This window comes from Gossypium arboreum, chromosome 11 (assembly GCF_025698485.1).
Source record: "Gossypium arboreum isolate Shixiya-1 chromosome 11, ASM2569848v2, whole genome shotgun sequence".
NCBI classification, from domain to species: Eukaryota; Viridiplantae; Streptophyta; class Magnoliopsida; order Malvales; family Malvaceae; genus Gossypium; species Gossypium arboreum.
This window is the reverse complement of record NC_069080.1, coordinates 135,556,530-135,571,253: the sequence shown is the minus strand read 5'-3', so window position 1 is coordinate 135,571,253 and position 14,724 is coordinate 135,556,530. Positions and strand designations below refer to the sequence as shown.

Below are 14,724 nucleotides of genomic sequence, written 5' to 3'. Positions count from 1 at the left end.
TAAATCTTTAACGGCGATTGATTGTACATGTCAAATCATGTTTATATTTTTATTTATGGTCACCTAATTTTTAGGTCATTTTCATTTTGGTCACCTCATTTATTTTGGGATGATTTGACAAAAACAGATATTCAAATGTTAAAAGAGGTGAAAAATTAAATAAAGAGTTAAAATGATAATTTTATAAAATTGAATGAGTGAATTGTGGTAGTTAAAATGACTATTTTATTCCCTTTTAAAGTATCACACAAAATTCATAGTCATACATCATGATCTTTTATGTGATTTTAAATTTATTTAGCACTTTAATTTTTAAAAAAATTATTTAAGTTTTTATTTATATTTTATATATTTTTAATATTTAAATTTATGTTTTTATCAAATATTTTTAAAATAAATAGAGAATGTAATATTTATTAATTTTATTGACATAGCATCTACATATATATCATGAAAAAATTAATTAATTTTAAAAAAAAAAAAATAAAATTTTGAAAATTTAAAATTATCAATTTTTTTTAAAAAGTGAAAACTTTATAAAATTTATTTAATACTAAAATTATAATAATATTCTATAATTTTAAAATTTTGAAAAATTTTAATTAATTGTTGACGTGAGTATTTTAAAAAATACTAGTTTAAAAGTTAAAATAAATAAATAAAATAGATAAATGGCTCAACAATTTTATTTTATAAAATTAAGAAAATCAAATAAATCATTATGTAAATATAATTTTATTTTCCTAACTATACTTAAATAATTCAAAAATATGGAGCAAATATAGGCTCATAATTTGATGCCACATATTTTTGAGCAGCAATAATAGTTGCTTAGTTGCTAGGAAGGACAAACAATAATATCAACAACTACGGGAACACCAAGTTTAAGAATTTATTGATTAGATACTTATTTTTCTTAAAATTAACTTAAGTTGGAATCATTCACGTATTAAAAAAATAATTATTGTAATTTTATGTTGGTAATTAATTGCTTGAATGCAACTTATAATGGTATTTTAAAGCTTCGAAAAAGTCACTCCGACAAAAGTTGTGAAACTCACTGAAAACCTTTTACCTACATTTATAGACGTGGATTCTTATATTGCATGTTATTTTTCTTCTCTATGCATGTTAGAGAAGACACTAGGAAAATGATATATCAAGATTTGAAAATTTATGATCACTTCAACAACGTTGTTAAATGTATCAAAGTAGGTTTTGGATAAATTGATTGTTACATCTTTTGCTTCTTTCTTTCTCCTCCTAATTTCATGCTCTGTTCTTCAATCTTTTTAAAAGCCAAAGCCCCCAATCAATCGACGACTCCTTTTAATTTCTTTTGAAAAACAAAAAAGTAAAAGACAGAAAGAAGGTGATAGCAGCACTTAAATTTAGAGCAAACATACGAAAAGGAATTGTTTAGAAACATAAATATTAAGTTATTAATTAGTGTCATGTGTAACTTGTTCAATTGTCCCGAGTCAAAGTCATCGATCGATCTGTGGTCGAATATTGCAGTTTTCTCATCTTCGTCATATAAACCTCAGTTATTTACATATCCCTCCACTGCCTTTCCAGAGCCCACATCTGTTTTCTCCTCTCTCTTCCATTCTTAGCTACCTCTTTTTCCCAATACTTCACTTGTTCTCATGTGTAACTTAGTTGATTTCTTGTGATACAATATCTCATCATCTTCTGCTCCGCATTAGCGTGGAGTTTCTAACAACAGTTTCGTTGTTTCCTTATTACCTGAATCTGCTCCCCCTCTGTTATTCCTTCCCTTTCGCTTTTTGCTTTAGAACACCCCCCCTTTCTCAAAAAAAAAAAAAGCATGGAAATTATTACGGGCGCTGCTGGCAACATTGTTACCGAAGTTGTGAGATACGTATTCCAAAAAATTAGACGTAATTTCAGCTATAGAAGAATGGTTTCGGATTTCGAGAAGAAAGTCGAGACGTTGAAAGACAACAGAGACAGAGTGCTGCTAGATGTTGATGCTGCTCGAAAGAACGACGAGAATATATACCCCGAAGTCAACACTTGGCTGGAGAAAGCCGACAAAATGATCGGTTCAGAGTTGAAGGAAGTGAAGGGTCTTGAAGACAAAGCAAAGAACAAGTGCTTCATCGGCTTGTGCCCAAATTTCAATGCTCGCTATCAGCTGAGCAAAAAAGCAGAAGAAGGTGCCGGTGCCGTTTATGAACTCCTCCAGCAAGGCGGGTTTGTCAAAGTATCATATCGGGATGTCCCGCAGCCCGTAGTGGCTGTGCCTCCCAAAGATTTTGACGACTTCGATTCAAGAAAATTGGTGTTTAACAAGACCATGGAGGCGGTGAAAGATCCTAATCTCAACATTATAGGGGTCTATGGAATGCCCGGTGTCGGCAAGACCACGCTTGTCAAAGAAGTTATTAGACAAGTCAAAGAAGATAAGTTATTCGACTCGGCGGTTATGGCTGTTGTGACTCATACTCCTGACGTCCGAAAAATTCAAGATCAAATTGCAGATATGTTGGGGTTGAAATTTGAGGAGCAAAGTATGAGTGGAAGAGCAAGTCGGTTGTGCCAAAGGTTGAAGAAAGAGAAGAAGATTCTTGTTGTTTTAGATGACATTTGGGCAAAATTAGACCTGATGGAAGTAGGGATTCCTTTGGGAGACGAGAATCAGAGATGCACCATACTGCTGACATCCAGAGATCTAAATGTTTTGTTGAAGGACATGGATGCTAAAAAGAGTTTTCCAATCGGAGTTTTAGAACATGAAGAAGCTTGGGAGTTCTTCAAGAAGATTGCAGGGGACGGTGTTGAAAGTTCTGACTTGTTACCTATAGCAACTGAGGTTGCTAAAAAATGTGGTGGTCTACCAATCGCCATAAGAACACTTGCAACGTCTTTGAGAAATGAACCTCCATATGTATGGGAGGATGCTTTGCGACAACTAAGCAAGCCATCGTCGAGCAACTTCAAAGGAGTACCAGGAACTGTATATTCAACCATAGAGTGGAGTTACGATCGTTTACAAAGCGAGGACCATAAACAGACTTTCTTACTTTGCAGTCTATTGGGTCATAATCTTCATCTTGAGTTTTTGCTTATGTGTGCAATGGGGTTAGGGTTATTTCGTGGTGTCAGCACAGTTGACAAAACACGAAACAGACTGTTGACAGTGGTGAGTCATCTCAAAGCTTCTTGTTTGTTACTTGACGGTTATAACAATCTACGCCTTGATATGCATGATCTTATTAGCGATGTAGCCATGTCAATTGCTGCCAACCACGTTTTTGTTTTAAAACACGAAGATGTTTTGAATGATTGGCCAGATGATGAAACGATGAAAGAGTGTGAAAAAATATCTTTGGTGTATATGTATCCTATTATCAACAAGCTTCCTGGTCAGTTGAAATGCCCCAAACTTACACTTTTCAATATGAATAGCAAGGATCCTTTGACGAAAATACCAGAAAACTTTTTTAAGGAAATGAAAAATCTCAAAGCCCTATCTTTGTTTGACATGAATTTACCGACCTTGCCTTCATCAATTTCCTTGCTACCAAACCTTCGAACATTATGCTTCTATAGTTGTGTGTTGGGAGACATTACCCTTATCGGAGAGCTCAAGAATCTGGAAATTCTTAGCTTTGATAGTTCTGATATTGAAATGCTACCGGAGGACTAAGCACACCAAAACTGCATAATGTGCAGTTAACAGAAACAGATTTTGAAGGACGTTGGGCCGGTGACCTTAATGCCACCGTGGAGCAGTTATACAAAGAGCAGGTACTAAACAAAAAAATCATCGAAAAATATGTACCTTTTAATTATGTTTTGCATAATTTATTTTAATTTTAACCTTGTAAGGATCATGTTAAATATGTTGGTATGAAAGTTCGACTTCTTTATATGTTTCTTCTTAGGTTGGATACCGTGGTCTAAAGTGTTTGAAGTTGTCAGAGTTTCCGGAGCTGGTAGACATATGGAGTAGAAATCACCAAGAATTGTTGGATTTTACAACCCTAGAATTTCTAGAGGTTTGTGATTCAAACAATTTGAGATACATTTTTAACCTCTCAACGGCCTTCAGCCTGAGGCAACTCCAGAAAATGGAAATCAAGAGATGTGAGAATTTGGAACAAGTCATAAAAGAAGAGGGTTCAATTATAACGGTTGAGAAAGCAATATCAGATAGTAGCAAGATCATTAGCATATTCCCTCGTCTACAATCTATTACAGTGGAGTCTTGTCCAGATATGACAAGCTTTTACAGGGGAAGTAAAGGTCTTGAATGTCTATCCTTGATTAACATTAAGGTAATTGACTGTTCAAACATGACTACTTTTGCTTCCACATTTTCAAGAGATGAAGACAAAGAAGCAATAATTGGTGACGAAGTTGATAACCTTGCTGCATTTTTCTCCAATAAGGTTAGTTTTTCTTATAATGAATCCGCATTTATACATTTAAGTCATATGACTATTCAAAACTCATGAGCTATATCTTTATCCCTCGTTAATGTCATCTACTATTATCTAATTTCTTAACTAAAAGATTTTGTGTAGTGATTAATTGCTATTATTAAAATAATATATATATTTAAAAGATTATTATTTTTGTCTTAGAATCGTTTAAAAACAATGTTGAATAGTAAAATTCAATAAAAGATTAACTTTTTTTGAAAGAATCAATTAAATAAATAAAATTCAAATTATACAAACTTAAATAATATAGTGCAGTTGAAGTGTAATACTAAGTTAGAGTAGATTGATAAGTTAATCTCTTTTCTTTTCCAAATGTAAGTCAACACCATTTCCATTTATTTTTCTTTTTCTAAACCAACAAATTGGGACAACAAGCTAGCTAACATATTTGCATATATGCTTAAATTAATATATTTGACCTATCACTTTGATTGGTAACTTTAAACCTATATATATACGTATCCCATTAATATCAAATTTCATTATGAAAGCTATCTTTATTAGAGGGAGTCTATGAGTGATACACTAGGTGCCATTCTTGTATTTCGAATGGTGGTTTCCACCTGTTATTAGGAAGAAAAGATTAATGTGAAAACGGTTAGATAAATCAATTCAAAATGGTTTATATACAATCAATTAAAAATTAAACATGTAAAATTATGTGCAATACATGTAACATTAGAAATTGGTGTATGTATATGTAAAAAAGTCAACCGAAGACAATTATATATTAAACTCATTTAGATTCTTATCAAATGACCAATGATTCTAATTGTCCTAATTATATGATTTACTAATACCTTCATCTAAATTTCAATGAGCTAACATTTTATATAATTTCTTTCTAATTGTAATTAGTTCTTTCTATCATTATGTAGGTTGCTTTTCCCAATGTGGAGAAAATCACAATCTCCCATTTGACGAAGGCAAAGAGGATATGGCACAGCAAACTTCATACGAATTCATTTTCTATGCTAAAAGAGTTGACTGTTAAGGAATGTGATGTGTTGTTGAACATCTTTTCACCTTTTCTTTTGGGGGGTTTCCGAAATTTGGAGAAATTAATACTGACTGATTGTGCTTCACTAGAAGAAGTGTTCCAACTCGAAGCGCAATGGTTAAATATTGAAGAAACGTATGAGGTAGACAGTCAATTAAGAGAAGTGAATCTCTTTCGCCTACCAAAGTTGAAGCATGTCTGGACTAAGTATCACAAAGGAAATATTTCTGTTAAAAGTCTACGACAAGTAAGGATTCAAGAATGTTGGAGCTTGAAAACTCTGTTTCCATTTTCAATTGCCAAAGATCTTCAGCAACTTGAAAGTCTTATTTTTGAAAGTTGTGGGTTGGAGGAGATTGTCTCAAAGAATGTTGAAGGATCAGACCAACAGGAAATTTGGTTTGCATTTAATCAGTTGTCCTTGCTTGAATTTTGGAATTTACCATACTTATCATGTTTCTATCCCGGAAGGCATAGAACAACATGGCCTGCATTAAATAAATTGCGGATAGATGGGTGTGGGAGGATTAAGATATTTGGGCATGAAGAATCCCAAATCCAACATTCACTTTCCCTAGTAGACAAGGTATGGACTGCTACACCTTTTTTTAGTAAAGGTTATAAATTGTACTTAAATCATTTTGTATATCTCAACTAATACATCCAAATATTCATTTAGAAATGTAAAATAATTAAAATGATTCTCGAATTCATATTTTTCTCTATGATAATCTCTAACAATTCTGAATTTTTTTTTAGTAACGAATTCTTTGTAACTCTTTACCTGATAATAAATTCTATTGCCTTCCCTTGAAGAAAAAATCAAACATGCATATTCTTAATATGGAAATTAAAACTAAAAATACTCGTCACTTCAAACATTTGATTTCATAGTTCATTTATGGGCTTATATTATGCATTATGGCTATTCTTTTGTGTTAGGGCTTTTTGTTTAAATGAAATTCTAATTCAAATGCTCTAGGAAACTCATTGCTCTTGTTTGTTGCTTCTTAGGTTGTCCCCCAATTGGAGGAGGTTTCATTTAGCCATGATGATATTCCGATGATAAGTGATGGCCAGTATGAGGCTGACTTATTTTGCGATATAAAATTTCTTCGGATTTCTTGCTACTCTGATGAATCAGCTGTTTTCCCGATTTCTTTCCTCAAAAGATTTTACAATCTTGAAATCCTTCATGTGGTTTCTTGCAAATTCAAAGAGCTAGTTTCTTTCGAAAGCGGTGCATCTGAAGATAAAGACATGATCATCACGATCCCAAAAATCAAGGAGTTAAGATTAGATGCGCTTAACAATATAAGACATCTATGGAAGCAAGACTCCCCGCTTGACCATATTTGTGCAAGTCTTGAATGTCTTGAAGTTTGGCAGTGTGGCAATTTGATTAGTTTAGGATTGGATCATTCATTTTTTGAAAATCTTACAACTTTAGATATTTGGAAATGCGAAAAGATGACAGAGTTGATTACATCCTTGAAAGCCCAAAGTTCGATGTGCCTTGTGACAATGAGGATAAGAGAATGTGAAATGATGAGAGAAATAATTTCAAGCAACGAGGATGAAACATCATATGAGATTGTTTTCAAAGCGCTGAAACATTTGGAGCTTCATTGTTTACAAAGCCTTACAAGCTTTTGTTCAGGCAATTACACTTTAAGGTTTCCATCCTTGGAACAAGTTATTTTGAGCCAGTGTCCCAGAATAAAGAACTTCTATCAAGGAGCACTAAGCACACCAAAACTTCATAAAGTGCTGTTAACACAAACGGATTTTGAAGGACGTTGGGCCGGTGACCTTAATGCCACCATTGAACAGTTAAACACAGAAGGTACAGAGAATTATATATTTTTACTGTTCTCTTGCTAAATTTTATTTTAATTGTAGCCTTATAAATACATCTAATGTTGAATTTATATGCAAAAGTATAAATGGAAGCCTCATTTTGTGATATGTGACACCTTGTAATTACATAACGTTGAATGTCTGAAAACTTTTTTTCGTTTTCAAATAGCCAAAGATCTTCAGCATCTTGAGAGCTTAAATGTTGATAGCTCTGGAGTGCAGGAGAGTGTTCCAAAGAATGTGGAAGGAGTAGAACACAAAATTTGGTTTAAATTTAATCAGTTTTCCTACCTTATTCTTTGGAATCTACCAAAACTCGTATGTTTCTACCTAGAAATGCACAGCACAACGTGGCCTATGAAAGATCTTTACAAAATCCTCACGGCCTCCATAACCCATTCTATTAATGCAGGTTGCTGCGGATCTCAGCTGTGGAAAAAATTGTGATTGGGAGGATCTTTGGAATCTTAAAGCTATCCCCAAGATCAAAATTTTTGTTCGGAACGCATGCTGTAATGCCATAGCTTCCACAGAGAATTTAGCCAAGAGACATATGGTAGAGAATTCGAATTGTCCAATGTGTGAAGAAGGAAAGCAAACCATCGAACACATCCTCCTTTTTTGCCCACCAGCTCAAGCAACTTGGAGAGCCTCGATGTTCAACTACACTCCTTCCCCTAATGATTTCCAATCCTTATCCGATTGGTGGCTGAAAATCAAGCAACTTCTTCAGAACTCGGGAGCGAATACAGCAATGAGTTGGATTGCTTGGACGTGCTGGGGTATTTGGAAGGCGCGCAATGAGTGGATGCTCGAAGGCCGTGATGAGGACCCGGTGAACATATGGAACAATGCGCTCAAAGGATATCACAACTTCATGGAAAATATGCTCCCTCCAAAAGCATCAGCCATTACACTAATCTGATAATGCCTCATCTACTACCTCTATTCTTCATTGGAAAGGTATATGACCCTTCTTCACCCTTTATTTAAAGATAGTTCATGTGTTTTTACTTGAATAATCTAATACTTCCTCTCAACCAAATGCATTTAATGGAACATTTTATTTGGACACTCCAACTGCAGCCTAGAAATACAAAAATTGGTCTTTAAAAATAAAATAAAAAAGGTTACTTTACCATTGATCTTTTGTATGTTTCCCTTTTTATTATAAAGTCCTTGTCCTATAGGATTATCTTAGCACCTTTGTTCTAGCTTTTTCAGCTATGTCGATGGCCACTTTTAGCACCTTGATAATGATAAAATATTATTGAATTTAATCATCAATGCATCAAATTTGTTAAAGAAGTGGACATTCGCCATGTCAAAATCTATTTTCCTCATTATATGAAATACCAAAAACAAAAATGCTCATTATATGAAATAAAATGTTTTTTTTTCTATTAAAAAATTCTAGAAAGAACCAATGAAGTTATTCCAAGATTTAAATATACCTAGTGAAGAAAAGGATAAACTAGAACTTATTATTATCTTTCATTGTATGTTGGTTTGATTGCCCTTGCTTTATTTGCTTCTTGCTTTGGTACATGTTTAATATAAATACAAAATATAAAACTTCTTGAATGATTACTTAAAGGCTAAAATATTTCATAAGTCTCTTAAGTCTTTGTAAATTTAGAATTTAGTCCTTCTATTTTTTAAATTTTAAAATTTAAGTTCAACTGTTAACGCTATTAAAATGTAACAATGTCAGTAACTAGACTTGAATTTTAAAATCTAAAAAGTAGAGAGATTAAATTCCTAAAATAAAAATAAAATGACCAATTTATGTGTTAAAACTACATATTTGAACTTTAGTTAAAACTACTTATAAAAAAGAAAAAAAATGAGTACTTAATACACTAATAGTATATATATATATTTTAACTCTGCTTATAAATTTATCATACACCGCACTTCTTTTATATATTTATTTGAAAGCTGCTCGAAATTATTATAAGGAAAGACCAATTTATGTGTTGTAATAAAATATGCCTACGTTACTGTCAAAAATAATAAAATATGTTCACATTGAGCAACATCTATATATGCCGACAACCTCAATAAATATATAAAATCAATAGCAAGTTGTTGGTTTGTATATTGAAAATGCTTGCTCTAGGATTATCGTATTTACAGAGGTTAATATATCTTTTTGCTACCGAACTTGTCACTTGTATTTCATAGCTGCTTAAATATTTTTTTATTTAATTGGTACTTAAATTTTAATTCCGTTATATACATTTGTACCTCAATAATAATATTGTTAAAATTTATTGATGTGACATTAACGATCAATAGCAAGATGACACATAAAAACTTCACATTTTGACACGCGACAAAAACCTAAAAAAAAAAAATCATATAAAATCAAATGCAAATTGTTGCTTTGTATACTCAAAATGCTTGCTCTTAGACCATCGTATTTATAAGGTTCAATTTGGTACTTAAAGTTTTCTTCTTGGCTTATTTAGATGCTTGAACATGGTTTTAAAGTTCAAATTGGTCCTTGAATTTTATTTTGATCCAATTAAGTTCTCGAGCTTAAGTTTTTGGTCTAAACTAGTACTTGCAGTAAATGACTTATCTTAATTGATTTGAACTATGAAGCCAAGTTCAAGTACTAATTTGAACAAAAAGACCAAGTTTAAATACTTAATTGAACAAAAAAAAATCTTGGGTACCAATTTAAGGCTTAGGTTAGTTTATTTCATGGAAAACAACTTATGGAAAATGGTTTATGGAAAATGTGATATTTTCCTTTGTTTGGACTAGAGTTGTCCATGAGCTAGTTCATTTGGCCCGGCCCTAAGGCTCGTCCAAAAAATAGACTTCTAAGAGCCCAAGCTTAATAGTTACCACCATAAAAAATTGGTGGAACAATATGAAAAAATGTTGTGTCAATTTTCATGTCAAAAGTTTATGTGTTTCTCTCAACTCACGAATCCCTTAAAGATAAAAGTTCTAATACCAATTGTTGGTATTTTAGCAACAATATAAAATACAGAAAATATGAAAGAAAGATATATTGGAAGCACACAATAATATGTTCTATTGTTCATATTATATAGCAAAAAAATAACAAAAATCTGCAAAACTTACTTCTAATAAAACATGCCCCAAATACTTAACTTACTCCTAAAATCATATAACAAAAATTTAAATCCCTAAAGACTTGGTCTCCAGACCTATTATTAAGCAAGTCTAAGTCACATTCTCAACAGATTTAATTGTTTTAGGTTAGTGGGTTTATATTTTATGCATTCTTTATATTTTAATCCTGAATTTCCTGTGTAAACCCTTGATTTGTGAGAATCCAAGTATGTATTCTGAATTTCTGATTTCTATTAGCTTTAATTCTCAATCTATAAGGGTATTGCAAGTTGGTAAAATGGATTGATATAGGCTTCCCCATTCTGTCAAGGCTGATACTTCTCAAGCTTTCAGCTCTACCATTCCATGCATTGAAAACCATGAAGCGGATTGTTGAGGTTGTCTAAACTATCGTGACCCTTTGGACATGAGGATCCGAAATGGTCCACCACATGATATGAAAGCGACTCAGATAGCCCCTTTCTTCCGCAACGTCTGGATTCGCATTCGTGTAATGGAAACACCCATGCCTGACAGATTAGCAAGAAGATTAGCTTTGTATATAGCTCCTATTAGAATGTGGCCCTCCATGCAGCTCATGCACCAGCCATCAGACCAAGCAGAGCAGGCCAAAACCAGAAGCTGTCGAGCCACTGTGCTGAAGCTGTTTATTTTGTTTCTTTTGTAACCATAGTTTATGTAATGTATTCTAGTTCATTTTAAACTAAGTTTAATTTACATTTGATGTAATTTGATGTAATTTGATGCTGTAGGAGCTGATGACCAACTATACTTAAGTGTACAAGTTTAGTTTTGTAAGTTCCAATGTATTAGTGGTAGTTGGTATAGATTAGTTGACTTCATGCTGATTTTTGACAAGCAAAAGCTTGGTTTTATGTATTGGCATTATGCCATTGTTCAGTTAATGAAAAATCATTGAATTTCATTCAACTTATGCTCCATTTTCTTTGCTTTCGTTTTTCTGTTCTTGTTTTCCTTTAAAATTCTGTCGTTGTTTATTCCACAAGCCACGAGGCTTGGTGTACAAGCTTCCTGTTTTTGCTTGCTGCTTTGTTTTAAGATCCAACAGCTCCAGTGTGGGGCCTGTGTCTAATAACCAATGTTTTGTTTGCTTTTTTGGCCCCATTGCTAAATGATTCCAAAACCAAAACAAGCTCAAAGAATTATTCAAAATAGATAAACTTCCTTTTTCTCTAACGTGCTTACTTTCTGTTGCTCAGTATATGTTTATATTCAGCTCTACTTCATTTTTTTTTACTATGTTTGAAAGATAGATTAAAATTGTTCTGTTAAACTGCTTTGTATGTTTCATCATCTTCTCCATTATTCTCCTTGAACCAACACATAAAATTGTGAATCTTTGATCTTAAAATGGTGGAATCGGTTGATCATCTTCAATTCCAATCTTTGATATTGTGGTGCTACAATGTAAATGGCTTAATCTAGTGATGATAATTTTTCTAGAGTTACCACTAAATAAGGGCTTTTATAATGCTCTAAGCCATCAAAATATAAATAGTTATTGATCAAGCAATACTCTCTCAAATAAGCAGGCAATCAATTTGGATTATGATCCAATTAGAGGTAACTAAAGGGTCTCTAAAATTTTCCATTTCTTTTTGCATATAATTTTGGATACTTTAAAGAAGGAAAGGGAAAAGGTGTCTGTCAAATCCCAATTTTTTTTGTTCTTTCTGTAGGATCTTTAGCTGAACATTTATTTTAGACTCTCACTTCTGTACAAAATAGTGGATATTCTCTCTAACTAGTACTAGTGTCAACACCATGATATTGAAACTCCATATTGCTTGGAGCTTGTGACATAGATGGAGGTTTTTACAGTGTGGTTAACTTTGATTACATGATGTTGAACTTTTCGTTGATTTTATGTTGGCAATCAATTGCTTGAATGCAATATAGAACAGTATTTTAAAGCACCAGAAAGGTTACTCCGGCAAATATAAACTAGTTGTTAGGCTCGCCAAAAGCTTTTTACCTGCAATTAATAGGGGCAATTTTGTGGCATTTCATCTATACTTATAAATGTTGGTAAAATTAAATAATTTTTTTAGCACATGTTATTTTTCTTCTCTACCCATACTAGAGAAATTTATGATCGTTTCAATAACGTTGTTCAATGTATCAAAGCAAGTTTTACATCATTATTTATAGATTTACTACAGATTTGGACAAATTGATTGTTACTAGGGGTGAAAAGTTTGATCGAAACAAGTGAAAAAATTTTAAGTTAGTCGAGTTGACAAGTCCTATTTTATCATCCTAACTTGATTTAAAAATTTTTCAAACCGAGTCGAGTCGAATCGAGTGAAATTGTTTGAGTTAAATTAAAAAAATTAAACATGTCAAATTAAAATTTTGTTACAGTATAACTAATTCTATCTTAAAGCACATAAATTTGAAACCGTATATATTTGAAAACTTTTTCAAAGAAAAATAATAAAAGAATACTTTAGTATGATAAACTTGAATCATATCTCCAAAATTATTATTCTAGAAAATTTTTAATTTTTATATTTCTTTATATGTTTTTTAAATTTTTTAAAATAAAAATTTTGAATTTTTATAAATATTTTAAATTTTTAAAATTATTTTGTTTATTTTATAATTTTTGTTCAAAGAGAGACAAATTTGCTCATTTTAATATTTGGAATGGATCAAAAGGGTATTTATATTAATTTGTTATTGAATTATTCAAATTATTCAGATTGTAAAATTTAACTCAACTTGAACTCGAAACTCAAATAAGTAATTCGAGTTGACTCGAATAATTCGAACAACTCGATTCGATTAACTTAAAATTTTAAAAAAAATTAATTTTTTCAAATAGATTCAAATTTTATTCGTCCCTAATTATTTTTCTCCTCCTTTTACCGTCCTTTGTTGATGAATTTTTAGAAGCCAATTCCACAGTCACTCGACTCTTTTTAATTTCTTTTCAAAAACAAAAATAAGAGACAGAAAGAAGGTGATAGCACGAACATAAAAGATTAAGTTATCTAATTTCCCACTAACCCTTTTTTTCTCTCTGATTTCGATGCACTTTTCTCTCATTTCCTTCCAAATACTGTTATTTTATTTGAATATTATAATAAAAGTTGTAGTTAATGAATTAAGAGGATACCATATCTTTCATTACTAAATCTTGTCTCTTAATGATAACAACTTTTTAATAAAATATACAAATAGAATATAAGATTGGAATGAGAGAAAAAGAAATACTATAAGTGGGATTACTTCTCTCCAACATACATCATTTCTCTTCTCTTCCTTTTTAAGTGGGAATGTCTTTACTTTGGTTTAAAAATATTGATATATTTTTAATATAATTTTATTACTAAATTCACTTGTTTTTAATTTGTGTTATATAAAACTAGTCCAGAACCCTGATAACCTGATAGTTAAGAATATTTACTGTTTTAAATTTAACTTGAAATAGAGCCGTGTTAGTCACGTTAATTGTTTAGATTTTACTTTATTACTGTAATTCATAAAAAAAATTGAGGAGAGAAGTGGTATTAATTTTATCTTACCACTTGCACCACAAACAACAATTTATTCCCTTTTAAAGTACTGCACTAAATTCATAGTCATTTTAAAACACTACTTTGATTTTATATAAAAAGAGTTATTTTAATTTTCTATTTTTAAATATTTTAATTTGCGTTTTTTAAACTTACTTCAAAATGAATGTAAAAATTTATATTTGTTAATTATGCTGAACTGACATTCACTATGCTACATCAACAATTAATTAATTTTTAAAAATATATAAAATTTTTGAAAATTTTAAAAATATATATAAATTATCAAAAAATTAAAATGTAAAATTTATCAAATTTATTTAATAATAAAATTATAATAATGCTCTATAATTTTTAATTTTAAAAATTCTAGATGCAATTTTCAAATGTTGGAATTTTCATTATTTAAATTATGATCTTCTAGAGGTGTGCATGGGTTTGGTGCCTGGCCTGCCTAGCCCGACCCGAAGGCCCACCCAAAAAATGGGAGGGTTTGGGTAAAAATATAGGCCCACAAAATGGGCTTGGACAAAAATGAGGCCCGTTTAGAAAACAGGCCGGGCCCCTGGTAAGATTTTTTTGGCCCCCGGGCCCAACCCGACACGGCCCTATTTTAATATTAAATTATTTTTAACATTTTTATTTTTAATTTTAAGTAACTTTAGTACTTTTACTTTACTCTTTTGTTGGTTTTAATGTTATTTTGATATTGTAAAACTTTTGTTATTAATAT

The 14,724-nt window shown here is 31.5% G+C and overlaps 2 protein-coding genes across 2 annotated transcripts; both read left to right on the top strand.

Moving 5' to 3' along the window:
- The first annotated feature begins 1,148 nt into the window (after positions 1–1,148).
- LOC108471406 (probable disease resistance protein At4g27220) lies at positions 1,149–11,379 on the top strand. Its single transcript, XM_053021450.1, has 7 exons — positions 1,149–3,674; positions 3,716–3,777; positions 3,915–4,421; positions 5,354–6,061; positions 6,490–7,321; positions 7,748–8,298; positions 10,708–11,379. Exons 1-6 carry the CDS (start codon positions 1,832–1,834, stop codon positions 7,780–7,782), a joined length of 3,987 nt encoding a protein of 1,328 aa, XP_052877410.1. The 5' UTR covers positions 1,149–1,831; the 3' UTR covers positions 7,783–8,298; positions 10,708–11,379.
- On the top strand, positions 7,889–8,260 carry LOC128283995 (uncharacterized). Its single transcript, XM_053021449.1, has one exon. It carries the CDS (start codon positions 7,889–7,891, stop codon positions 8,258–8,260), a length of 372 nt encoding a protein of 123 aa, XP_052877409.1.
- Positions 11,380–14,724: the final 3,345 nt, after the last annotated feature.